Consider the following 26,938-nt stretch of genomic DNA (forward strand, 5'->3'; position numbering starts at 1 on the left):
GGAAGGTGGCAGATTTTGCTAGTAGAACCTAACATTAGTTGCTAGGCATGCAAATAGATCTGAAAGGAGGATGGGGATTGGTGTAATGGCTGCTGCTGTCATGTAGGCATTGATGGCTACCTAAGCAGTGATATTTCCCTATGCAGTTCATAGTGGGAAGGGTAGTTTTGATGGCTGTCTCCCAGATGAAAGGTTGCAGGATCCTCAGAGAGCCACCCAAATGCTCATTCTGCCTAGAAACTGCATAAGGGATTATCACTGTTTGGCACCCATTATGTAAATCACCCTCCTCTTCTCAGAACTATTTGCATGTCTAGCAACCAAGGGGCAAAGACCACCGTGCATGAGAGTCCTGGGTCAAGAAGGAATCTGGGCATACAGAGGTCAGCAACAACCAGCACTTACCCATTCACTTGACCACAGCCCGTCTTTGTGGTCACATTTTCATGCACATCTGGTGGGCATTTCACTAGTATACAGACGTATTTCAAGTGTCTATATGTTCACATGACAATGCACATGCAAAATGTAAGCTCTTAGCCAACGTTGGTATTAGTTCAGATTACAAATGTGGGAAGTACATGAGCAAGTGTTTCTAAATGAGCAGTACTCATCTTACCTGGCATGTCTTGAAGTATTTCCATGATGCCACACCCCCAAATTACCCATACTGTCGTTTGATTTGCTACTATTACTACTGCTGCTAAACATCTTTGCAGCACATTTAATTTGAAATATATCCAGATGAGGCAGATCACTCTTATTCCCATTTTACAGATGAAGGAATGGAGAGCACGACTTGGCAAAGTCACACAATGAATTGATGGGGGTTGTGGGATTTGGTCCCAGGTGTCCCAGAGCCAAGCTTATCTTGCTATTCACTGGACCTTGCAATTATTTCTTGATTATTCTGATCAAACAACTGAGTGGCAAAGAAAATATCTGCTTCAGATGAGAGGTGGGGGACATGTGGCTCTCCAGATGTTCGTTGGACTGCAACACCCATCATCCCTGATCACTGCCTGTGCTGGCTGGGTTTGCTGGGAGTTGGAGTCCAACAACATCTGGTGGGTCACATGTCCCCCCACCCTTGGTTTAGATGAAGGATGTAGCTCCACATCCAATTTCAGCTATTAAGCTAACTGGGTGGCCTTTGGGCGGCTCATTCGCTCCTTCATGGATCTCACAGGGCTGTTGTGACGATAAGTAATGTAGGTAAGAGTAGAGCCTGGTCGCTTTGATGTCAGTGGGGTGGTGAATCCAGTCTGGGTTTCGGTCATAACCATTCAGAATTCTAAAGCAGCTACCAAAGGTGCAAAGCCACCATCTTGTGCAAAGCATCTTGGTTAGCTCCTTTAGAGTTCTGACTCACTTCTTCTGACTAAAACTCGGAGCAGATTTACTGCTTCAGTGACATCGGAGCCACCAGCCTCTGCTAGGAGGTAATACTTGTATGGTGAACAAGTGGGGTAGAACTGATAAATAATCACCAGCAGGCCATTTTGATGTTGTTTGTTCCGGACCCAAGTTCACTTCACTACAGATCCATGGGAAAGCTCAGCTCAAGCATTATTAAGACTTTAATAATGCTTGATTATTAAAGATGAATGAATATTATTCAAGATGAAGCTCGACAGCTATTTGTCAGGGATGTTTTGACTTAGATTCCTGCACTGAGCAGGGGGTTGGACTCGATGGTCTTATAGGCCCTTCCAACCCTACTATTCTATGATTCTATGAACCTGGCTCTATTTATTGTTGTTTATATCCCACCTTTTTTCCTCCTTAAGGAACCCAAGGCGCCATACATAATCCTCCTCCTCTCCATTTTATCCTCACAACAACAACCCTGTGAGGCTGAGAGTCTGTGATTGGCCCAAAGTCACCCAGTGAGCTTCATGGCTGAGTGGGGACTAGAACACGGATCTCCCGACTCCCAGTCCAACACTACAGCCGCTACACCACACTGAGCTCATAACACTGGATTGATTTGGCTGTATGTATAGGTTCAGTGGATCACAGGCAAGTGGATTCTTCCCTCCCCAGGTGTTTTGCTTGAGGGTGCTGGGAACAAACAAGTTTTTTTCCTCTTCTGGAGTTCCTCCCGTAAGACCTTGGAAGTCACCTTTTCCCAGTCACCTGGTTGGGCCCTATACCTGGGGTGGGTTCTGCTGGCCCAGGTCCGAGGAACATCAAGTTCCTCCTGATGTTGTTGGACTGCAAGTCCCATCAGCACTAGTCAGCATAGCCCATAGTGAGGGATGATGGGAGTTGTAGTCCAACAATATCTGGAGGGTCATATGTTTCCCTTCCCTGTGCTAGCCCCTTTCACTTAGGGCGTTTTCACTCTAAAGCGTGTCTTGCTTCAATTGCTCTGTAGCATAAATGGAAAACCTACATCGGCCAGAATGCTCAGTCATGTTACATGCCTCCTTATTCAGCTAGTAAGTTGGGCCTCCGTCAAACAGCTTCTTCCTGCTTCAGCCCCTCTCAGCAGCTAGCAGGGCTAGAATCAGACATTGATGAATTCTGCTACAGACTGGAGCATTCCCTGAGCAATAAAGGGCTCCTGGACTCCAGAGTGACTCTGCCCACTCAGGCTAACCATTGGCTCACCTCACCAGGAAGACTGATAAAGCTTCCCACACAGGCTAAGACATTGCTAGGCAACACTAGTTCTTACAGGCTCTGGCTTCTGACTCCTGGTTTATTCTTTGACTCCTGGTTCCCCTGGCCCAGCTCTGACTCCTGGCTTTGTGACTCCTGGCTCTTGCTCAGTGGCTGCTTATGGCACAGCTTTGACAGCCCCACAGGTCAGGTCAAACTGGGGATGCTATCGGAAGAAGGGGGAAAGACATGAACCGGCTTAGATCTCAGGGGAGAGAGAGCCATCCTTCTTCCTTCTACCTGGTGTTGAGGTGGTGGGCCTACAATCACAATACAGACAGGAAGTGAGCCCCTGGCACTTGAATGTTTGGAAACCCTAGAATAGCTGATGCTAACAGTCACCAAGATCTCTTTGAATTTACTGAAAATATGCAGAATGAGACAGATCAGCACATTAACACGAACAATACTATTGCTAACCAGCTGTGACAAGGAACAGAGCTCAGTATGTAAATGTGCAAACTTACTATTAAGCACTTTCTAGAGTAACATCAGATTTTGTTAAATCACCTGGTGTTAATAACTTCTTGGCAGGAAACATGTATTGCCTAGAGGCTAATTAGTAAATGCTTCTTTTAGGTGTCATTGACTGTGAATTTGCTCTTTTAGTGACAAAGCCACGTTGCTTAGATGAGTGATTCAACACTATTATTTGCATTTCCCCTCTGCTTTCAGATTACACTCTTGTTCTTATAGATATTGACTGTAATCCACCAAGCTGTGCAGGAGGTTTCTGTGCACACAACGGGCCTTCTCACATGTATTTGCATGGATATTTCCACTGACCCCAAAAGTGGCACTGCATGTTCAGGAACTTTATCTGCAGAAGCAGAGATGCAATTTTCACAAGGGATGGAATTTCCCAAACAGTTAAGTTTGCATGTTGGTTACACATGGTGCCAAGAGGTTTCGGATCACTGACCTCCATCTAACCGTTGACCGGCTTGCTGTTGCTTACTGCTGTTCTCCAGTTAAATGCTGACTGGTGGCTACAGGTCAGAAGACCAGATAGTTGTAATCCTTCCTCATTCCTGCAATGGACTTAATTGCACCATGAAGCCATTGCTTGTTTTTGTCCCTACCCCACCCCCAAACAGCAGATCTACGATAACTATTTGGAACCCTGTTCCTTTACTTGGGACATTTCTTGTAGCTGTGAATATGTGGTTTTCATTTTAGGAATTAACCCCCACACCTCCACACACATTGATATTCATTGTAACTGTTGCCACAACTAAAATTCAAGCCATCTTTCTCTGCCCTTCTTTCAGGCAACTCCGCCGTTTACTACCATTTCCCTCTGTCTTGGCTCATGCATGGGAATAAGTAGTGTGCATGTCTGTGTGCGTGTGTAGGGGGCAAACTGAGACTGGGGCGAAGGAGCAAAATTAAAAGCCCTTTGCTGTCTTTCACCTCTGGAGAAAGCGGCTGAGATGTATAATAGTGTGGTGTGGTGCAAGTGTGATGTGGCTGTAAAAATGGCATTGGCAAATGCTATTTGGGGCTGCACTAATAGAAGTATAGCTTCCAAATCACGTAAAGTGCTAGTTCCCCTCTACTCAGCACTGGTTAGGCCTCATCTGGAGTACTGTGTCCAGTTCTGGGGGCACCACACTTTAAGAAGGATGCAGACAAGCTGGAGAGGGTTCAGAGGACGGCAACAAAGATGATTAGGGGACTGGAAACAGCCCTATGAAGAGAGACTGAAAGAACTGGGCAAGTTTGACTGAGGGGAGATATGATAGCGCTCTTCAAGTACTTGAAAAGTTGGCACAGAGAGGAAGGGCCAGGATCTTTTCTTGATCATCCCAGAATATGGAATAATGGGCTCAAGTTCCAGGAAGCCAGATTCCGGCTGAACATCAGGAAAAACTTCCAGACTGTTAGAGCAATACGACAATGGAACCAATTTCCTAGGGAGGTGGTGGGCTGTCCCACACTGGAGGCATTAAAGATGAGGCTGGACGGCCATCTGTCGGGGATGCTTTGACTAGATTCCTGCAGTGAGCAGGGGGTTGGACTCGATGGTCTTATAGGCCTCTTTCAACCCTACTATTCTACCATTCTGTCTATGATTCCAAGTGTCCTTGAGTTCCGGGCCTGTGTTGGACATCAGAAGGAAAGTTTTTGAGGGCTGGATTTTGTCTCCTGGACTTCCGGTAGCCCATCCCAATATAGCCATACAAAACACACCTGCCCAACTTTAAAGATCACCTGACTTCCTTCTTTGGGGTACCCACTTTATGAAGTGAGACAAGAGACTCTTGGGGGAGGAGTGCACCTCATCTTTGGAATGCTCTTCCTAGGGATGGACGAAAGTCCCTTACCTGGTCCCGCAGCTTGCTTCGCGGTGGGGGGGAGGCGCTCTGTCCCTCCCCCCGAAATTCTGGGCGGGGGGGAGGTGCCCCATCCTTCCCCGCCGAAATACTGGCCGGGGGGGAGGCGCCCCGTCCCTCCAGCCAAAATTCTGGCCGGGGGGGAGGCGCCCCATCCCTCTGGCCGCGAATCCTCCTGGCCGGCCGGGACGCAAATGGCGGTGGCTGTAGCCGTGGCTGTTTGCGTCCCTGCAGTGAGCCGTGATAGGCTACGTAAATGTTTACGTAGCCTATCACGGCTGACTTTGGGGGGGAAAAAAAGCGCGTACGCAAATGGCTGTGCACATGGGCGCCGCCATTTGCGTTCCTTATTTGGGCACGTGTAGTCTACGTAGACATTTACGTAGACTACGGCGAAAATAAGGGCAACGCTATTTGCGTTGCCCTTATTTTCGCCGTAGTCTACGTAAATGTCTACGTAGACTACACGTGCCCAAATAAGAAACGCAAATGGCGGCGCCCATGGGCACTGCCATTTGCGTACGTGCTTCCCCCCCCCACAAAGTCAGCCGTGGTAGCTACATAAACATTTACGTAGCCTATCATGGTGTTTTTTGAAAATCTAGCCGTGATAGGCTACGTAAATCTTTACGTAGCTATCACGTTTGTTGTTGTTGTATTTTTTTTACTTGGAAATGGCGGCGGTGGCAGCCGGTCGGAAGACCGGCCGCTGCCACTGTTGCACCGCCGCCGGGAGCTGCCGCCGCCAGGGACATTCGCCAAATGTTAAGTCCCATCCGGGGGGGGGGGGACTGTTTCTCCACCAATTTTGGGGGGCCGAATGCGTTGGCATTCGGCCTCCCAGAGATTCGTGGAGAAATTCTCCGACATCCCTAGGCCTCTTCCCCAAACAGATTCTGGAGTCATTAATGATACTTAGGCACAGGGGAGGCTGGTGGTTCCGATGCCAGTGGGCTGGTGAATCTGCTCCGGTTTTCAGTCAGATCCAGTCAGAACTCTAAAGGAGCTCTCCAAGGTGCTTCAGCCTCCACAGCTTAGGCACTAGGTTAAAACTGCCCCCCCTCCCGCATTTCAACACGGCTTTGAAGCCACTGTTTACCTGCTTTTACCATTTTAAGGGGGAGGCCTGCCGTCTTTTATTGACTGTTGATGCCTGTTTCTGTAATTAATATTTTATTACCTTTATTATTCTATGCCCTTTAAAAAAAAAAAAAGTGTGTAGTTCGCTTTTATGGTTGCAGCAGGGCACTTTGGACAGTTCTGTAGAAAACGGGCTCATAATGTTGTGAAGAGAATCAGTGTCATAAGTAAAAGCACATGATGGGACACTGTTGCACGACGAGTCTCCTGGCCACTGCAAACAGCAGCCAGTAACGCGCACTGGGGTTCAAGTAAGTCATAGATGTCACATTACACATCTGTGTTCCTAGATCAGGGGTGCAGAACCTCAGTCCTGGGGGCCAAATATAGCCTGCACGTGGTCCCAATCTAGCCCTCCAGAGTTCCCCAGATGTCCATGCCCCTTCTTCTGGCCACACCCCTTTCCTCCAACCACCAATTATTTGGTGGTTTCCTGCCTCCTGTGCAGTTTTTTTTCCCATTCTAAAAGGTTGAAATGCATCTCCTAAAACTTAGTGACTGGCAGTCAGAATTTTAAGCTACGACATGCTGGTGTTTTGGCCCTGCCCCCTTTTGCCTTCAGCCCTGCCCACCACTGGAATGTGGCCCCCCAGAGTGTCTCTGGAAATGAATTTGGCCCTTGGGCTGAAAGATGTTCAACATCCCTGTATTATGTATTACAAGGGCAGGACAGATAAAAGGCAGGACTTCTTCACACAGCACATAGTTAAATGATGGAATTCGCTACCACAAGATGTAGCATTGTCCACCAATTTGGATGGATTTAAAAGGGGGTTGGACAAATTCCTGGAAGAGAAGGCTACTAGTCCTGATGGCTATATGCTAACTCCAGTACCAGAGGAGTGAGCCTTTGGACACCAGTTGCTGGGAACAAATGGGTGGGAGGGTGCTGTTATGCTCATGTCCTGCTTGTGGGTTTCCTGTCAACAGCTGGTTGGCTGCTGCATGAACAGAATGCTGGACTGGATGGACCCTTGGTCTGATCCTGCAGGGCTCTTCTTATGTTCTTAAGGGAGAGAGGAAGAAGAGGAGAAAATGCGAGGTTGCTATTTTGGGTGGAAGCAGCCTAATATCAAATTCTGTCCTGAGAAGGAAGGAGAAAAGCCTATCTGTCTGGCCAAATTCTGTGGGTTTCCCTAACTTAGTGCATGCCAAGGGCTCCTCCTTGAGAGCGGATCTATTATTATCGCTGGATCTGATGCCATGTTGCTTTTGCAGCAATCTGTTGTTCTTTTTCTTTCTTAACAAAGATATGTTGGAAATTCAATACCATCTCAGAAATGACTTTAAAAACAACAACATACGATTTGAGTCTGGTTGTAGTAGCTGTTTGGGAACAACTGATTACAGCAGATTGCGCAATTACTGCCAAGGCAATACAAACCTCCATCTTGCTAATCAACCAGGGACAGAAATTCAGAGAACAATTAAAGTCATTACAAGCCATCAGCATATTTACCCCATATGGCAAATTCTTTTCAAGGTGATTTGGCAAGAGGCTGGCACTCAATCTAAATTCCCGAATAAGATGTTGTTAGACTGCTAGCCAGCCAAGCAGTGTATAAAGGAATTTATCTCTCTTGCTGTCTTTCTTTCATGGGCCTAGATGTCTGTGTGTTTTGTTACATTTGTGTGGCAGCCAGGCATTCTAAATTTAATATGGAAATCCTGGAAAACAGATAGCTTTCCAGTAAACAATTTGGGATGGTGGCTGAGCATTCACATCAATTGCAAAAAAAAAGTGCCTTGTTGCCACCTGATTGACAAATACTAGAAGAGGGAAACTACTCCCCCATGGATGGGATCATGGAGAGATGATTTGCTCCATCTAGCTGTCCCTCTAGTAGCCCTTCTCCAGGTGTTTCTGTCACGTGTGGGTGAGGAGGGTGGCTACTACAGAAAAGGCCTTTTTAGTGGTGGCACCTTGGTTGCAGAATGCCCTCCCCACAGTGGCTTTCCTGATCCTTTCAGTGTCAAGTGAACAGTGTTTTACTTTCTCAGGAATTTTAAACTTAAGACATTTTAGTGCCTGCTTTATTAATATTTTGATGCTGGTAGTTTTACTTATTTATTTTAATTTAGATTGTGGTTTTTATTCTGTTTGATTTGGGGGGGGTGCCTCATTTATGTCTTATGGTTTTAAATGGCATTGCTAACTGCTCAGAGAACATTAGTTAGTAGGCAGTATACACATACTCCCCTTCATGGATCACTGCCTTGTTGTGGCGAAGGGGCTTGCGTAACTCAGTGAAGCCATAAGCTATGCCATGCAGGGCCACCCAAGATGGGCAGGTCATGGTGGAGAGTTCTGACAAAATGTGGTCCACTGGAGAAGGAAATAGCAACCCACTCCAGTATTCTTGCCAAGAAAACCCCATGGAACGTATCACAAGGCCAAAAGATATGATGCCGGAAGACGAGCCCCTCAGGTCGGAAGGTGTCCAATATACTACTGGGGAAGAGCAGAGGCTATTTCCAAGTAGCGCCAGAAAGTGTGAAGTGGCTGGGCCAAAGCCAAAAGGACACTCAGCTGTGGATGTGTCCGGTGGTGAAAAGAAAATCCAATGCTGTAAAGAACAATATTGTTTAGGAACCTGGAATGTCAGATCAATGAATCAAGGTAAGCTGGAGGTGGTCAAACATGAGATGGCAAGATTGAACATCGACATCTTGGGAATCAGCGAACTAAAATGGACAGGCATGGGCGAATTTAATTCAGGTGACCATTATATCTACTACTGTGGGCAAGAATCCCTTAGAAGAAATGGAGTAGCACTCAAAGTCAATAAAAGGGTGGGAAAAGCAGTACTGGGGTACAATCTCAAAAACGATAGAATGATCTCAGTACGAATCCAAGGCAAACCATTCAACATCACAGTAATTCAAGTCTATGCCCCAACCACTGAGGCCGAAGAAGCTGAGGTTGATCGATTCTATGAAGACCTCCAACACCTTCTAGAACTAACACCAAAAAAAGATGTCCTCTTCATCATAGGGGATTGGAATGCTAAAGTAGGAAGTCAGGAAATCACCGGGATAACAGGCAAGCATGGCCTTGGTGTACAAAATGAAGCAGGACAAAGGCTAATAGAGTTTTGCCAAGAGAACATGCTGATCATAGCAAACACTCTTTTCCAACAGCACAAGAGGCGACTGTACACATGGACATCACCAGATGGTCAATATCGAAATCAGATTGATTATGTCCTTTGCAGCCAAAGATGGAGAAGCTCTATACAGTCAGTAAAAACAAGACCTGGAGCTGACTGTGGCTCAGATCATGAGCTGCTTCTTGCAAAATTTCGGCTTAAATTGAAGAACGTGGGGAAAACCACTAAACCTTTCAGGTATGACCTAAATCATATCCCTTATGAATATACAGTGGAGGTGAGGAATAGATTTCAGGGATTAGACCTGATAGACAGAGTGCCTGAGGAACTATGGACAGAGGTCCGTAACATTGTTCAGGAGGCAGCAACTCAATCCATCCCAAAGAAAAAGAAATGCAAGAAAGCCAAGTGGCTGTCTGATGAGGCTTTACAAGTAGCTGAGGAAAGAAGGGAAGCGAAAAGCAAGGGAGAAAGGGGAAGATATACCCAACTGAATGCAGATTTCCAGAGAACAGCAAGGAGAGACAAGAAGGCCTTCTTAAATGAACAATGCAAAGAAATCGAAGAAAACAATAGAATGGGAAAGACTAGAAATCTCTTCAAGAAAATCAGAGATCTCAAGGGAACGTTTTGTGCAAAGACGGGCATGATAAAGGACAAAGAAGGCAGGGACCTCACAGAAGCAGATGAGATTAAGAAGAGGTGGCAAGGATACACAGAAGAACTATACAGGAAAGAGCTGAATGTCCCTGATAGCCATGATAGTGCGGTCACTGAACTTGAGCCGGACATCCTCGAGAGTGAAGTCAAGTGGGCCTTAGGAAACATTAGTAACAACAAAGCTAGCGGAGATGACAGTATTCCAGCTGAGCTATTTAAGATCCTAAAAGATGATGCTGTTAAAGTGTTGCACTCAATATGCCAACAAATTTGGAACACTCAACAGTGGCCACAAGACTGGAAAAGGTCAGTTTACATTCCAATTCCAAAGGAGGGCAATGCCAAACAGTGTTCAAACTACCGCACCATTGCGCACATTTCACATGCCAGCAAGGTAATGATCAAAATCCTACAAGCTAGGCTTCAGCAGCATGTGAACCGAGAACTACCGGAAGTAGAAGCTGGGTTTTGAAGAGGCAGAGGAACTAGAGATCAAATCACCAATATTCGCTGGATCATGGAGAAAGCAAGAGAATTCCAGAAAAATGTCTATTTCTGCTTCATTGACTACGCTAAAGCCTTTGATTGTGTGGATCACAACAAACTCTGGCAAATTCTTCAAGAGATGGGAGTACCAGACCACCTTACCTGTCTCCTGAGAAACCTGTACAAGGGTCAAGAAGCAACAGTAAGAACTGGACATGGAACAACCGATTGGTTCAAAATTGGGAAAGGAGTACGACAAGGCTGTATATTGTCGCCCTGCTTATTTAATTTATATGCAGAGTACATCGTGAGAAATGATGGGCTGGATGAATCGCAGGTCGGAATTAAGATTGCTGGGAGAATTATCAACAACCTCAGATACGCAGACGATACCACCCTAATGGCAGAAAGTGAAGAGGATCTCAAGAGCCTCTTGTTGAGGGTGAAAGTGGAGAGTGCAAAAGCTGGTTTGAAACTCAACATTAAAAAAACTGAGATCATGGCATCTGGCCCCATCACTTCCTGGCATATAGAAGGGGAAGAAATGAAAGCAGTGACAGATTTTATTTTCTTGGGCTCCAAGATCACCACAGACGGTGACTGTAGCCATGAAATTAAAAGACGCTTGCTCCTTGGGAGGAAAGCTATGGCAAACCTAGACAGCATAGTAAGAAGCAGAGACATCACCTTGCCGACAAAGGTTCGTATAATCAAACCTATGGTTTTCCCAGGAGCAACATATGGCTGTGAGAGCTGGACTGTAAGGAATGCTGAGCGCCGAAGAATCGATGCTTTCCAACTGTGGTGCTGGAGAAGACTCTTACGAGTGCCCTGGACTGCAAGGAGGTCAAATCAGTCCATCCTAAAGGAAATCAACCCTGACTGCTCATTGGAAAGATACTGAAGCTGAAGCTCCAATATTTTGGCCACCTAATGCGAAGAGAAAACTCTCTGGAAAAGACCCTGATGCTGGGAAAGACTGAAAGCAAAAGGAGAAGGGGACGGCAGAGGGTGAGATGGCTAGATAGCATCACCAATGCAATGAATATGGACTTGAGCACACTCCGGGAGAGAGTGCAGGACAGGAAGGCCAGGCGTGCTGTGGTCCATGGGGTCACGAAGAGTCGGACACGACTGAACGAATGAACAACAACAACAATACAAATACTATTAATAAATTAAAAAATAAATTAAAAAAATGGAGGATCAGTGCTCTGGCTTGGCGAGGCACCTGCAGTGAAACACATCTAGAGTGTCAGTCCCAGTCATAGTCCATATCGATCAACACAGCTGGCACAGTTATCTTTGCGCCAAAGCAATAATGGTAACTCTCAGTTAGGGATAGGGCAGAATTTAATTCCGTCTGCATTTTTCAGCAAACCAACCTAATCTGCACTTTCTGGATTGATATGCAGACTGGGATACAGTTATCTTTCGGACTGCTCACTTCTCCAAATTCTGTGATGCAGTTCTTGGCTAAAGAAATGCATACAAAATGTATGTATTAGGGGGAATTGCATTCAAAAATGCATATTTTAGGAAGAATGGTGTACAGAAATATGTATTTTATGGGGAAATGCGTTGCGATTTAAATGAAAATGTTAATATGTTGTTTTTAGTTGCAGAATACAGGTCAGAATAGACTTATGTTTGAACACATGTGAAACCACCATGGACCGAAAATAGTCTGATCCATCCATCCCTACTCTCAGGCGAACTGGAGCTGATCTCGACTCTCTTGTTAGCAGACCTGTTTGATACATGTGTCTTTTAAAACATCCCATTTATCACATTCACATGCAAGATTTTTATGCGTACATGCAAAAAAAGGAAAAAAAGTTAAGTGTACCTAATATGCTCCCCCCGAAAAGCATGAGGAGTAGGGATGTAGTTGTTGTTGTTGTTGTTGTTCAGTCGTTCAGTCGTGTCCGACTCTTCGTGACCCCATGGACCACAGCACGCCAGGCCTTCCTGTCCTGCGCTCTCTCCCGGAGCGTGCTCAAGTTCATATTCATTGCATCCGTGATGCTATCTAGCCATCTCATCCTCTGCCGTCCCCTTCTCCTTTTGCCTTCAGTCTTTCCCAGCATCAGGGTCTTTTCCAGGGAGTTTTCTCTTCTCATTAGGTGGCCAAAATATTGGAGCTTCAGCTTCATTATCTGTCCTTCCAATGAGCAGTCAGGGTTGATTTCCTTTAGGATGGACTGATTTGACCTCCTTGCAGTCCAGGGGACGCGTAAGAGTCTTCTCCAGCACCACAGTTCGAAAGCATCGATTCTTCGGCGCTCAGCCTTCCTTATAGTCCAGCTCTCACAGCCATACATTACTACTGGGAAAACCATAGCTTTGATTAGACGGACCTTTGTCGGCAAGGTGATGTCTCTGCTTCTTACTATGCTGTCTAGGTTGGCCATAGCTTTCCTCCCAAGGAGCAAGCGTCTTTTAATTTCATGGCTACAGTCACCATCTGCGGTGATCTTGGAGCCCAAGAAAGTAAAATCTGTCACTGCTTCCATTTCTTCCCCTTCTATATGCCAGGAAGTGATAGGGCCAGATGCCATGATCTTCGTTTTTTTAATGTTGAGTTTCAAACCAGCTTTTGCACTCTCCTCTTTCACCCTCAACAAGAGGCTCTTGAGAACCTCTTCGCTTTCTGCCATTAGGGTGGTATCGTCTGCATATCGGAGGTTGTTGATAATTCTCCCGGCAATCTTAATTCCGACCTGTGATTCATCCAATCCGGCATTTCTCATGATGTACTCTGCATATAAGTTAAATAAGCAGGGTGACAATATGCAGCCTTGTCGTACTCCTTTCCCAATTTTGAACCAATCGGTTGTTCCATGTCCAGTTCTTACTGTTGCTTCTTGACCCTCGTACAGGTTTCTCAGGAGACAGGTAAGGTGGTCTGGTACTCCCATCTCTTGAAGAATTTGCCACAGTTTGTTATGATCCACACAATCAAAGGCTTTAGCGTAGTCAATGAAGCAGAAATAGACGTTTTTCTGGAATTCTCTTGCTTTCTCCATGATGCAGCGAATGTTGGCGATTTGATCTCTAGTTCCTCTGCCTCTTCTAAACCCAGCTTGTACTTCCGGTAGTTCTCGGTTCGCATACTGCTGAAGCCTAGCTTGTAGGATTTTGAGCATCACCTTGCTGGCATGTGAAATGAGCGCAATGGTGCGGTAGTTTGAACACTCTTTGGCGTTGCCCTTCTTTGGAATTGGAATGTAAACTGACCTTTTCCAGTCTTGTGGCCACTGTTGAGTGTTCCAGATTTGTTGGCATATTGAATGCAGCACTTTAACAGCATCATCTTTTAGGATTTTAAATAGCTCGGCTGGAATACTGTCATCTCCGCTAGCTTTGTTGTTACTAATGCTTCCTAAGGCCCACTTGACTTCACTCTCTAGGATGTCCGGCTCAAGTTCAGTGACCGCACTATCATGGCTATCAGGGACATTCAGATCTTTCCTGTATAGTTCTTCTGTGTATTCTTGCCACCTCTTCTTAATCTCATCTGCTTCTGTTAGGTCCCTGCCTTCTTTGTCCTTTATCATGCCCGTCTTTGCACAAAATGTTCCCTTGAGATCTCCAATTTTCTTAAAGAGATCTCTAGTCTTTCCCATTCTATTGTTTTCCTCGATTTCTTTGCATTGTTCATTTAAGAAGGCCTTCTTGTCTCTCCTTGCTATTCTCTGGAACTCTGCATTCAGTTGGGTATATCTTCCCCTTTCTCCCTTGCTTTTCGCTTCCCTTCTTTCCTCAGCTACTTGTAAAGCCTCATCAGACAGCCACTTGGCTTTCTTGCATTTCTTTTTCTTTGGGACGGATTTCGTTGCTGCCTCCTGAACAATGTTACGGACCTCCGTCCATAGTTCCTCAGGCACTCTGTCTATCAGGTCTAATCCCTGAAATCTATTCCTCACCTCCACTGTATATTCATCAGGGATATGATTTAGGTCATACCTGAACGGTTTAGTGGTTTTCCCGACGTTCTTCAATTTAAGCCGAAATTTTGCAAGAAGCAGCTCATGATCTGAGCCACAGTCAGCTCCAGGTCTTGTTTTTACTGACTGTATGGAGCTTCTCCATCTTTGGCTGCAAAGGACATAATCAATCTGATTTCGATATTGTCCATCTGGTGACGTCCATGTGTAGAGTCGCCTCTTGTGCTGTTGGAAAAGAGTGTTTGCTATGATCAGCATGTTCTCTTGGCAAAACTCTATTAGCTTTTGTCCTGCTTCATTTTGTACACCAAGGCCATGCCTGCCTGTTATCCCGGTGATTTCTTGACTTCCTACTTTAGCATTCCAATCCCCTATGATGAAGAGGACATCTTTTTTTGGTTTTAGTTCTAGAAGGTGTTGTAGGTCTTCATAGAACCGATCAACCTCAGCTTCTTCGGCCTCAGTGGTTGGGGCATAGACTTGAATTACTGTGATGTTGAATGGTTTGCCTTGGATTCGTACTGAGATCATTCTATCATTTTTAAGATTGTACCCCAGTACTGCTTTTCCCACCCTTTTGTTGACTATGAGTGCTACTCCATTTCTTCTAAGGGATTCTTGCCCACAATAGTAGATATGATGGTCACCTGAATTAAATTCGCCCATGCCTGTCCATTTGAGTTCGCTGATTCCCAAGATGTCGATGTTCAATCTTGCCATCTCATGTTTGACCACCTCCAGCTTACCTTGATTCATTGATCTGACATTCCAGGTTCCTAAACAATATTGTTCTTTACAGCATCGGATTTTCTTTTCACCACCAGACACATCCACAGCTGAGTGTCCTTTCGGGTTTGGCCCAGCCGCTTCACTCTTTCTGGCGCTACTTGGAAATACCCTCTGCTCTTCCCCAGTAGCATATTGGACACCTTCCGACCTGAGGGGCTCATCTTCTGGCGTCATCTCTTTTAGCCTTGTGATACGTTCCATGGGGTTTTCTTGGCAAGAATACTGGAGTGGGTTGCCATTTCCTTCTCCAGTGGACCACATTTTGTCAGAACTCTCTGCCATGACCTGTCCGTCTTGGGTGGCCCTGCACGGCATAGCTTATGGCTTCACTGAGTTACGCAAGCCCCTTCGCCACAACAAGGCAGTGATCCATGAAGGGGTAGGGATGTAGAGATTTCGTTAAATCCATTCCATCTGTGTTTCGTCGGTTGCCAAGTGTATTTCGTTTCACTGATTGCTCATTGACTGGGGTGGCAGTGGTGGTGGTTTACCACAATTTTGTTCTACTTCCACTAGTTCACGTAAGTGCAACTGTGCATTAGCGCTAATACACACTTGCGAATTAGCGCTAATGCGCACTTGCGAATTAGCGCTAACACTCATTAGTATAAATCCCCCCCAAAGTGAAAAATCAGTCTGCAAGTCTGAGGAATCTGTGTGACTTGGCAATATCTGCTCTGCTGTGCAACCTGCAGGTTGGATTCATAGAAATCCAAACTCATTTGAATCCGTTGCAGATTTCTCCGACATCCCTAATGAAGAAGCCTTTCAACTACAACAGCCTTCCCCAAACTGGTGCCCTCCAGATGTGTTGGATGACAACTCCCAGCATGCCCATGATGGGAGTTGTTGTCCAACACATCTGGAGGGCACCAGGTTGGGGAAGGCTGAACTACAAGGTAACTTTCATATCTTGCAGTGCGATCCTACACATCTTTACTCAGAAATAAGTCCCACTGTGTTCAAAATGAGGCATGCTTGCTGTACCTGTGTGTATTGCATTGCAGTCTTTATTATGATTTTTGCCTGAGGAAGAATTTTTGTTGTTTGAAACAAAAATTAGGAATCGGCATCACAATAGAAAACGTGCATTTTCTGCATCCGACATTATGTGGCCAGGATGGAAGGCTCAAAGGTGGAATGTAAAGAGAGAGACATGAGAAGAAGTAAATGAGGGTAGAGAGCTGAAGGGGAGTGTGAAATTCTGGAGCATTTGGAAAATGGGTATTTGGCAAAACTTTCCAAAATGGGCTATTACTATAATGGAGCTAATATCTGAAATCATCGTCTGAAAATTTACTGCGAGGTGACATTTTCTTGTTCAGTGACCTATTTGTGAGCCCAATTCAGGGAATGTGAAATAAAAGCATTCGCCAGAGAGGTGACTTCGGGTAAACCAGCCAGTAGAGGCTGATAGAAGGAGTTTTGTCAGGAGTTGTTTTGTTTTATTTTGCATGTGTTTTTGCTGGTTACCCATTTTTCTGTCTTGGTGTGTCTGCTGCTCAGCAGATAATATGCCATTTTTACCCAGCTTTTTGTTTTTTATACTCCCTCTTTTTGCAAAAGAGGCACATTCCTTTGAGATGTATTGGAGCCCATTATCAGAGATCATCCTTCAGGGATTCTCTACTGGACAAAAATAGCCTTTAGTTGATGGATTATTGTAGCATCTCTGAAGCCCAGCTTTGCAAGCAAGAAACTGCTTCAGTAATCCACAATGATGAAATGATCTTTGCTGCTTCACATGCCCAAATCAGTGTCAAAGACCTGCCACAGAGCTGGGTTGAACTAAATAGCTGGGGGGACAAATGCTCACCAGTATTCCCTTGAAAGGTGGCTTGTATTTTCCTGCCCTTTTCAGTGGTTGATCTTCTTTTCAGATTTTGGGGTCAACTACACGTGATAGGGGAGTTGTGTGATAGGAACTCCTGCTGTCTTTCGGGGGGGGGGAATTTGAATTGGGGCTGTAGCACAGAGGGGCTAACCCACTGCCCCTGTGTTGTGGCCCTAAACCAAAATGTCTCCCTGTCCTGCCCACGAAGCTGCTATTAGTAGCGGAAACTTTCAGGCTTAAGGGCTTAAGCTTGTAAGCTTGAATCTCCACAACTACTAGCAGCTTTGGGGAGCTATTTCAGTCAGGAGTCATGCAGGCAAAGGGTTACACTCCCTCTCCCCTGCACATGTGGTTTGACCCCCAGTTTGTCGGTGAAAACCTTGGCAAAGACAAGAGAGAGGTCATTTGTAAAAATTGGTCTCTCTCTACCAAGGGTGTTGACTTGGTCCTCCAGGGTTCTCCAATGGCTCCCTTCCTTTGTCTTCACCCCCTTTCCCTCGACTGCCAATTCCTGGCTTTCACACACTCCCCTCCCCAATTCTAAAAGGATGAAATGCCTCTCCTAAAGCTTAGCTACTGGCAGCACGAGCTCGAAGCTAAAAGATGCAGGTATTTGGGGGCCCCACCCCCAGCCCTACCAACCACTGGAATGGGTCCCCCAAGGGCATCTCGGGTTGGGAGAGGTTCAACACCCCTGCTCTCTACTGAAAGGAGAGCTGCGTGGTCTGTGGAAGTTCCTTGCCCAATATTTGCTCTGCAAACATGGAATTTCACTGCTGGTGATGATATGAAATCACGATAATGTAACAGTGTAATGTTAATGAATCCTGGTTGACTTTGACTAATGTCATGGCTGCAGAGCGTGCAACTGCAACTTTTTGCAGCTGAGCTCTCCCAACAATCCACAGCCACCGCAGAGCGATGTGCTGTGGTGCGCGAGGCAGCCTTCGTCCGACAGCCCAACAATGTTCTATTTATAGCAGTGGTAATACCTAACACTTTCAGAGCTCTCCACATCTCCAGAAACACTTCATGGGCGTTGGCTGAAGTAATTAATTGTCAGGGTGGAAACTGAGCCCAGAGAGCCCCAGAGCAGTTCTGATTCTGAGGAGGAACAGCCATCCGTGGGAGTGGAGCCAGCTCATCCCTCACAGGCTCAGCACCTGGCAGAGATTCCTCCTGCTGGCATTCCAAAGATAGTTAAGTGACCTGGGTAGTGAGGGAATGTGGGAGGGGGGCTTCTTAGATGCTCGACGCAGACGCAAAGAGCGACGAGCGATGGAGGGCGTGGAAAGGAGGCGTAGCACCCGTTTGGCGCGCAAGCAACGGCTGCCTCCCATGGACCCAAGGGAAAGAGGGAGGATCTCTCCCTAGCCCATAAGTTCTGGGTCTTCAAGTGACTCTCTTTCAAACGGGGATCAACCTGCCTGCCTGAAGCTTAGTCCACGCTGCTGTTCCTTGCTTTAGCCGCTGGTGATTAGCATCTGAAAGAGTCATTAAGTTGTAATGGGATTAAAGCTTTGAAAAGAATTCCCTTTCATCTGTGTCTTGAGCTGGCTATTGGAATCTACTGAGAGAGGCTGCCAAGGCGTTCCTGACGTTAATAAGCTAAATGCCCCTGAGGCACCGTTGGGGGAGTTGTGGCTATCCCCACAGTGGCAGGACGAACAACTCACTGGCAGCTAGTCCTAAAACACTGCGATCATCTTCGTGCACTCGTGACTACGTCATGTTATGCTCTGTGCTGTATTGTACTGGTGGTGCAGCCTTGGCCCTTATCTGCTGGCAAAGAAAGTCTTAGGATTTGACCTCACCAAAAACAATATCACCAGGACAACGATTATATAATGAGAGAGTTCGGGGGTGGGTTCTTAGCCTCAGTTTTTTCCATCAATGGAAAGGGGGATGATCACATAACCCAGCTGCAACTGCTGCTACACAAACAGCCAAGGATGGGGGAGGAGTGTCATGCAGTGGCAGTAGAGCAGGGGTGTTGAACTTCAGCCCCGTGGGCCACATCCGGCCTGCTGAGGGTTCCAACCTGGCCCTGCGGGGTTCTCCAGATAGCCACACCCCAATCTGTACCTCCTTTCCCCCAATCACAAATCGCCTGGTGGTTCCCCACCTTTTGTGCAGTTTTTGCCCATGCTAAAAGGTTGAAACCCCTCTCCTAAGGCTTAGTTACAGGCAGTAAAAGCTTTAAGCTGAAGGATGCAGGTATTTTTGATGTTTTTAGCCATGTCCCTTTGACCTTCAGCCCTGCCCATCACTGCCCTGAAAGCTTCTCCAAAATGGAATTTGGCCCTTGGTCTGAAAGATGTTCAGTACCCCTGCACAGAGGCATGGGCTGCTCACTGCAGTCCCTATGCTCAGAAAGTGGCTAGCAATGCCCAGCAGGAGTACAAGTCCATGACATCAGCCCACACTGAGCACTGTTAGTCCCTCCACAGGCACTGAGCTCACACCAAGGAGCCCTGGCCTATTCCCTACCTCTCTCACCACCAGATTCCTCCATTGAGAGCAGGGGAACACTCCACCATGTCCCCATTTGGTTGTCAAGCCTGGAATCAGGTAAATGTTCAGAGTCCCCCGCCCCTACACTTGGCACTTGCATGTCAGAAGGAATATCAAGTACAGGGCCAGCTTCAGGGTTGAGTAGCCCTTCAGTAAATTGACCTCTGGGCCCCCTTCTGCATCAGTAGGTCCAACCGATGCGGGGGAGTCCTAGTGATGGCAGCAGCAAGCAGCAGCAGCACTCTGATGACTGCCATGTGGCTAAGAGCATCACAGCAGGGCCTTGTTGGAAATTAAAAGGGTGGCCCCCAGACTCAGTTCTCTGGCACTGATCAGAGTGTGGACACACTTTTTTTTTAAAAGGGGAGCCCAGGGTAACATCATCAATGGTGGATCCTACTGCAAAGCTGGGACCCCGGCAGCTGCCCGAGGATACTGTGCACTGGCACCAGGCCTGACCTGATAGATAAGAACTAGCAAGAAACACTGAAGAAAAGATACTCCACAGCACCTAATGCCACATATCTGTGAGGTGGGTGGGCTGGAAGTGAACCAACTGTGTGACAGACAGCTGGAAGGAGGAACATCTGTGGTTTGGTTCCTTCAGTGCCTTTATTACAGCAACAGCGCAGGGCGCAACATTGGAAAAGTACTGAGGACAGGAGTTGGGCATCCAAGAGAAGAGAGGAAACAAACCAAGAGTGAAAGCCAAGAGCTCTTGCTGGGGGGAAAGGTAACTTGCATGGACCACCTACTTTTCAGTTCTTTGCCTCCATTCGGACTTCTAAGGGATGCCTGCACCTCCAATCCTTTCTGCCCAGGCTGTAATATACCACTTGAGAGTCTAAATTTGACCTTGGGTTCTGGGGGAGGGGGGGAGGACACAAAACCCAGGATTATAAGGCCAACATTTGTACAAAAACATGAACTTTGAGAAAACAGCAGTCTGAAACCCAGAATGCTGAAGGCCTTAACACATGGGAGGCAGATTTCTGCAAGTGAGAACTGTCCCTTGTGCATACACCCAGGCACATAAAACAGTCATGCACGTTATCTGACGTGTCACTGCTCCATCGCCCTGCAAAAGCTGATGTCTTCTCTCATCTTCCCTCTTCACCCTCTTCAATATCAGCACATCCAGTCTCTACCCTTATCCAAGCCTCCCTGCTCCTCATTTTCCCTGGCAAGGAGATGCCTTGGTGTGTTCCAGTACCCAAGCAGCTTTACGGTTAGGACAAAAGTATGTCCTGATAAACAACCTATATTTGCTTTCTCAAATCCAAACCCATTGCTCCTTGCTTTACAGGAGAACAGAGACCTGAGCCAAAGGCTCTCAGCTCTGGGTAAAGGGGTCATTCAGAGTCAACAATTTTGGATTTACAGATGTAATTCTACAGTGAAAACAACGGCGAATACTATATATTTCGTTTTACACTGAAAAGAATGGCGAATGCCATGAGTACCTTTCAAGCTGCCCCAAATGTGAGCCACACGGAGCTCAGTTTGAATGTGGATTGTGAACTGCGTTCACCTAGTTCACTGGACTAAATCCCGATTGCAGCATAATCCCACCTGAAGTGAAATACAATACTTACATCTACGATGAGGAAATCCAGCCAGCACCAGGCATTGGTGAAGTACTTCTTAAAGCCATAAGCTACCCATTTCAGAAACATTTCCAGGACAAAGATGTATGTGAAGATCTTGTCGGCATATTCCAGCATGGTTTTAATATTCCTCCTCTCTTCGAGGTAGATGTCTTCGAATGCCTGGAAGCACAAAGTGGCATATTAATAGTGCTATATGCTAGAGATGTTTTCTGTGGTGTATATCTGTGTGTGTGTGTGGGGGGGAGGGGTCTGTAAAAGGCTTTATTAATAAATGACTACATTGGATCAAATATTTAAGTTCGTTATTGCCTGATTGAAATGTGTATCGTTTCAGGCCATGGGTTCTGATGATACTCTGTGATCTAGCTTAGGCTGCAGGGCTCTGCTATAGATCTGATCTTGAGCAGGGGTCTGGTTAAGTCAGGTTTCACAGGAAGTAAGACAGAAAAGGATCAGCACCAAACCAAGCTAGACAGGATTGTCTGGACATTGCTCCAACTAGGAATGTATGAAAGTTTCGTTTTTGCTTGCAAAACATACGAGCGTGCCCTGTTTGAAGCTCCGACTGTGAGCACAAGAACATGTTCACCAAAAATGTTTGCAAATCACCAGATATGCGCTCATGTTTGATTTGCGCAACATGCTTGATTTTGCAGAATTCTCCAAATTTGCACAAATTTCCCTGTAGGCTGAATCAGCCCCGCTTTAGCCTATGGAGAAAAGTTGTGCAAATTTCACATTTAATCACTGCTCGATTTGCACAATGTTCCTGTTTGTGTGGAGTGAGCAGTGATCTGGCATGAGTCAAGCGGCAAGTCGATGTTCAGAGGATCCTAGTGATCGCAAACATTGCTTGTTGGCCCATCCCTAGCTCCAACAGGGACAAGAGCAAGACTGAAACTTAAATAAAAATGTAGCTACTTCAAGCTGGTTGACCCTGCCTCCATACTGACTGACGCCTGGGCTCTTAAAGGCTGCTGGCCTGTTTTAGCAGTCTCAGGCTGTGACGACATGGGAGTGGCTGGGGTATGCTAGTGCCCTCGTGGTCCAATCCTCAGACTCTGAGGACTACAATGAGATCTCCTCTGGATGCAGGAAGCCTGACCCCTGGGGTCTTTCTGATGAATTGGTTCTTGGGGAGGTGGAAGCCTCATCATTCCTTTCCATGGTCAAGGTTTCTCCCTGAACCATTAACTCTGGAGCCTCCCCAGAGGTTGGGATGCTCTGAGGATGAGGATTTGGTGTCCTGGTCGAAGACAAAATGCCAAATTTGCCCAATGGTGGTAAAAATGAGAATGATTTCACAATTTCTGAGAATGACCTTGCACAGCCATGCAAGAAATTTCATGATCCGCAGCACTGGCCTGCACACCAATTAAGGTAGAATTCTCCGATTAAGAGGATTTGCAGCTTGATGCACAGATGACGTAAGGTCATATAAGAATGTGAGAATTGTCCTTGCTGGATCAGACCAAGGTCCATCTAGCATTCTGTTTACAGCACTGGCCAATTGGATGTTCTGGGAGGGAGGGAGTGAAGTGGATGGTCTATACTTTGTCCCTCGCATCTGGAATTCAGAGGTATGCAGCCTCTGAACTTCATATTTTTATTTAGGTGTCCTGGCTAATAGGCCTTGATAGGTCTCTCCTCCATGAATTTATCTAATCCTTCTTATAAGTCATTTAAGCCAGTGACCATCACAGCCATAAGTCAATTATGTCTATTGTGAGGAAGCAAATGCAATCAGTCGGTATAGCTCAAATTGATTTATTTACTACTTTTGACACCGCCCCCCTCCACTGCCACCATGTCTTTTCTTCAAGGATCTCAATGCACAATAGTTCTTTCCTTGCCATAATATCAACACATCAACCCTCTGAGGTAGACTAGGCTGCGAGATAATGATTGTCCCAGTCCTGGTCTGACACTCAAACGCAGTACACTGCAATGCACTTGTTCTCTGATTAGGGCAGGAGTGGGCAACCTGTGGGTCTCCAGATGTTTTGGCCTACAACTCCCAAGATCTCTCACCATTGGCTATGCTGGCTAGGGCGGATGGGAGTTGCAGATCAAAACATTTGGAGGCCCACAAGCTGTCCACCCCTGGTTTAGGGGATTGGATCCAAAGACAGTGGCCAGTTGAGACAGTCTGCATCAGGGATGGGGAACATGTGGACTTCATCACCCATCATCTTTCACCATCCCAGCCCTTAGCTATGGTGGCTAGGGCTGATGGGAGTTGCAGTCCAACGACATTGGGAAGGCCACACGCTCCCTCATGCGTGGTCAACGTGATGGGCTTCCCATTGCGGTCATGGCAGATGCCCCTAGGAAAAAGGAGCCTGCTTTTCCCCAGGACACTGCTCCATCCTCCTAGTGCCACTGCCGCAGAACTGTGAACTCCTGAAAATGCTTTGTGCGATGAAAGCTCCAGCAAAAACACATATTTGTAAGCTGGAGAGTGCTGGTAAGCTACTGGAAAAGGAGCAAGCAGCAGCAGATGAGGGCAAACTCAACAGTAACTATGTTCTTGAAGCAGGAAAACCGCTTGGTTAAGGCAATTCGCACAACGGACAGCCTGAAGCGAGGCTGAGAGAATCCAAGGCGGCACTGAAGGTGAAGTGTGAGAGCATTCACTGAAAGCAGCCTGGCAATGTGCTTCAAGGCCCCTACTGCAGATGGCCCTCCTCCAGGAGCAGGATTTGGGCCTACTTCCACAGGTGTAAAAAAGCAACCGGAGAGCCCATTCCTGTGCTCTGGCAGTCTGCTGCCAAAGTAGCCTCAGACTGGGCACAAGGGCCCTGAGTTTTCAGCTCTAGGCCTGGCAAAATGACGGCCACTGCTGCTTCAGAACACAGACGCACTGAAAACTGCTTAACAGTGTTGTCCCATTTAGCCCAGTATTGTCTAATCCCGGTGTCTCCGATGTGGCGCCCAGGGTGCCAGTGTGCCCACAGACACCTCTATGGATGTCCGCCCTGCTCGCAGCCTGCCTCCTCATTTTCATTTTCTTTCTTAAGAGTTTTAAAAATTAAAGCTTTTTTTTTAAACTGGGAGTCTTGGATGTATGTATGTATTTATTTATGGATGTTGCAAAGGGAATTGCTGCTGCTCTTTATCTGGGTTCAAAGGAGTGCTTTTGTGTTTTGGAGCTCAGAACCTACCTCTGCCTTGCACTCAGCTTCTTGGCAAGTTAATTTTCTTTTAGTGCCACTAATTTGTCTTCTGGGAAATGCGTGTTTTGAAACCGGCCATGCCCACCATGGCAGCCATTTTATGAATGGGCAAGCCCTGCCCCATGGCAGCCATTTTGTGAGAGTGCCCATTACACTTTCTAAAAATTCCAAATGTGCCCACTGACCCAAAAAGGTTGGGGACCCTGATTCTACTCTATTTCAACTGGCAACAGTGTTCCAAGGGAAGAGATCTTTCCTGTCCCCCATCCTATCTGATCCTTTCAACTGGAGATGCCAAGAATTCTTCCCCAACCTGGATGTCATCCAAGCTAGAGAGGAATTTGGGATGCTAATTAATGTTCACCTCTTACTGGAGCCCTTGAACTTTGCATCCAATCCCGGATACGGCAGACTTCACCAACATCTCTTCTTTCAACGTGTTTTAAAATGCAATGGGGGCAGGGAGAGGAAATAATAAATTTTAAGTTTACCAGTGCTCCACTGCTGAGGAGAATCATAAATATGATGAAAGTTTCAAACCAGCTGTGTTCAACTATTTGGTAGCAGGTTTTCCTCAGCCGCCACCAAATCTTGCCGGGAAATTTGGTGGTGTCTACTGAACAGCACGGGAAGAATCGGACACAAACTGAAATGACAAAGGAAGACCACAGCAACTGTTTAATGCTAGGAGCCACTAGGAATATTTCTGAAAGCTTTCCATAGCTTTAAGCACTGTCCTTCATTTTTGCTACTCCATTTCCAAATAGCTCTCACTGACATAAGCTACTTTAAAAATAAATATCTAAGCTATGAATTACCTTTTTCCCCCTATTCCTTCATCCCAAAAAGTGAAGTCATGTTATGGTGCTGTATATAATAATGACCAGTCTATTTCACAAGAAATCCAACAGATTTTCACACAGAATTATTCGCGGAATATGCTTTCAAGAATATCAGAATTTGATCCTTTTCATTTTACCCTCATGCACTGGTTGTAAAAAGCATGCAGAAGCATTTACCCCTGCAGTGGTAAAATGCTCCCGTAAACAAACATGTGTCTGTGGTGTCAGAAGAAGTATGTTATAAACTCAAAATATTAGAAAAATATCAAAAATTGCCAATGTAAAACTTTTATTACTAAGAATTAACATTTTTGATGTTTTGGGATATTTTTCTGTCCCCATAAGAAATCTGTCTCTGGTGAAGTAAACGTTCCCCAATGAAATCCCGTGGTTGTGCCAACCCACTGACACCCACAGTATTCCCCTAGACTGGTTTTCCTTGGAAAATCCATGGGACTTTTTATACTCCTGCTATGTTGCCTGGTTTGGGGACATAAAGATACCCCAATGACAAAACCAATAGATTCTGGGGATATTTTATGCCCCACGTTGGGGCTTTTTTTTTTTTTTTTCCAGAAAGAAAGTGGTAAGAGACTGAAATTTGGGGATATTGTGCAGGTGACAGAAAACAACAGTGTTTTGGGAGGACTATGTTGTTGTAGGTCTACTTCTGTGTAAATTCTGCAATGAAAAGCACATTCGGGGAACACTTTTAGGCCACCCCATTTTAGCAGGGTTAAGACAGGGGTGCAGAACCTTCTTGGCCCCAGGGGTGGCAAGAATACACAGAAGAACTATACAGGAAAGAGCTGAATGTCCCTGATAGACATGATAGTGCAGTCACTGAACTGGAGCCAGACATCCTCGAGAGTGAAGTCAAGTGGGCCTTAGGAAGCATTACTAACAACAAAGCTAGCAGAGAGGACAGTATTCCAGCTGAGCCATTTAAAATCCTAAAAGATGATGCTGTTAAAGTGCTGCACTCAATATGCCAACAAATTTGGAACACTACACAGTGGCCACAAGACTGGAAAAGGTCAGTTTACATTCCAATTCCAAAGAAGGGCAATGCCAAAGAGTGTTCAAACTACTGTACAATTGCGCACATTTCACATGCCAGAAAGGTTATGCTCAAAATCCTACAAGCTAGGCTTCAGCAGCATGTGAACCGAGAACTACCGGAAGTACAAGCTGGGTTCCGAAGAGGCAGAGGAACTAGAGATCAAATCGTCAACATTCGCTGCATCATGGAGAAAGCAAGAGAATTCCAGAAAAAAACGTCTATTTCTGCTTCATTGACTATGCTAAAGCCTTTGATTGTGTGGATCACAACGAACTGTGGCAAATTCTTAAAGAGATGGGAGTACCAGACCACCTTACCTGTATCCTGAGAAACCTGTACGAGGGTCAAGAAGCAACAGTAAGAACCAGACATGGAACAACCGATTGGTTCCAAATTGGGAAAAGTGTACGACAAGGCTGCATATTGTCGCCCTGCTTTTTTAACTTATATGCAGAGTACATCATGAGAAAATGCTGGGCTGGATGAATCACAAGTCGGAATTAAGATTGCCAGGAGAATTATCAACAACCTCAGATACGCAGACGATACCACCCTAATGGCAGAAAGCTATGAAGATCTAAAGAGCCTCTTGTTGAGGGTGAAAGAGGAGAGTGCAAAAGCTGGTTTGAAACTCAACATTAAAAAAACTCAGATCATGGCATCTGTCCCCATCACTTCCTGGCATATAGAAAGGGAAGAAATGGAAGCAGTGACAGATTTTATTTTCTTGGGCTCCAAGATCACCGCAGACGGTGACTGTA

The 26,938-nt window shown here is 46.0% G+C and overlaps 1 protein-coding gene across 2 annotated transcripts in view; it reads right to left on the minus strand.

Moving 5' to 3' along the window:
- The window catches only part of LOC146345193 (sodium channel protein type 5 subunit alpha-like), a 301,192-nt gene that overhangs the window by 46,100 nt on the left and 228,154 nt on the right, over positions 1-26,938 (minus strand). For both annotated transcript variants that reach the window (XM_084859393.1, XM_084859394.1), the window contains 2 exons: positions 24,764-24,918; positions 21,082-21,255 (listed from right to left, as the gene is read on the minus strand). In XM_084859393.1, the coding sequence (XP_084715519.1) occupies positions 21,082-21,255; positions 24,764-24,918 (329 nt within the window). The remainder of the gene's footprint in view (positions 1-21,081; positions 21,256-24,763; positions 24,919-26,938) is intronic.

The sequence above is a fragment of the Heloderma suspectum genome, chromosome 5 (assembly GCF_057233095.1).
Source record: "Heloderma suspectum isolate Gila_16-S chromosome 5, 16-S_ref, whole genome shotgun sequence".
NCBI lineage: Eukaryota > Metazoa > Chordata > Lepidosauria > Squamata > Helodermatidae > Heloderma > Heloderma suspectum.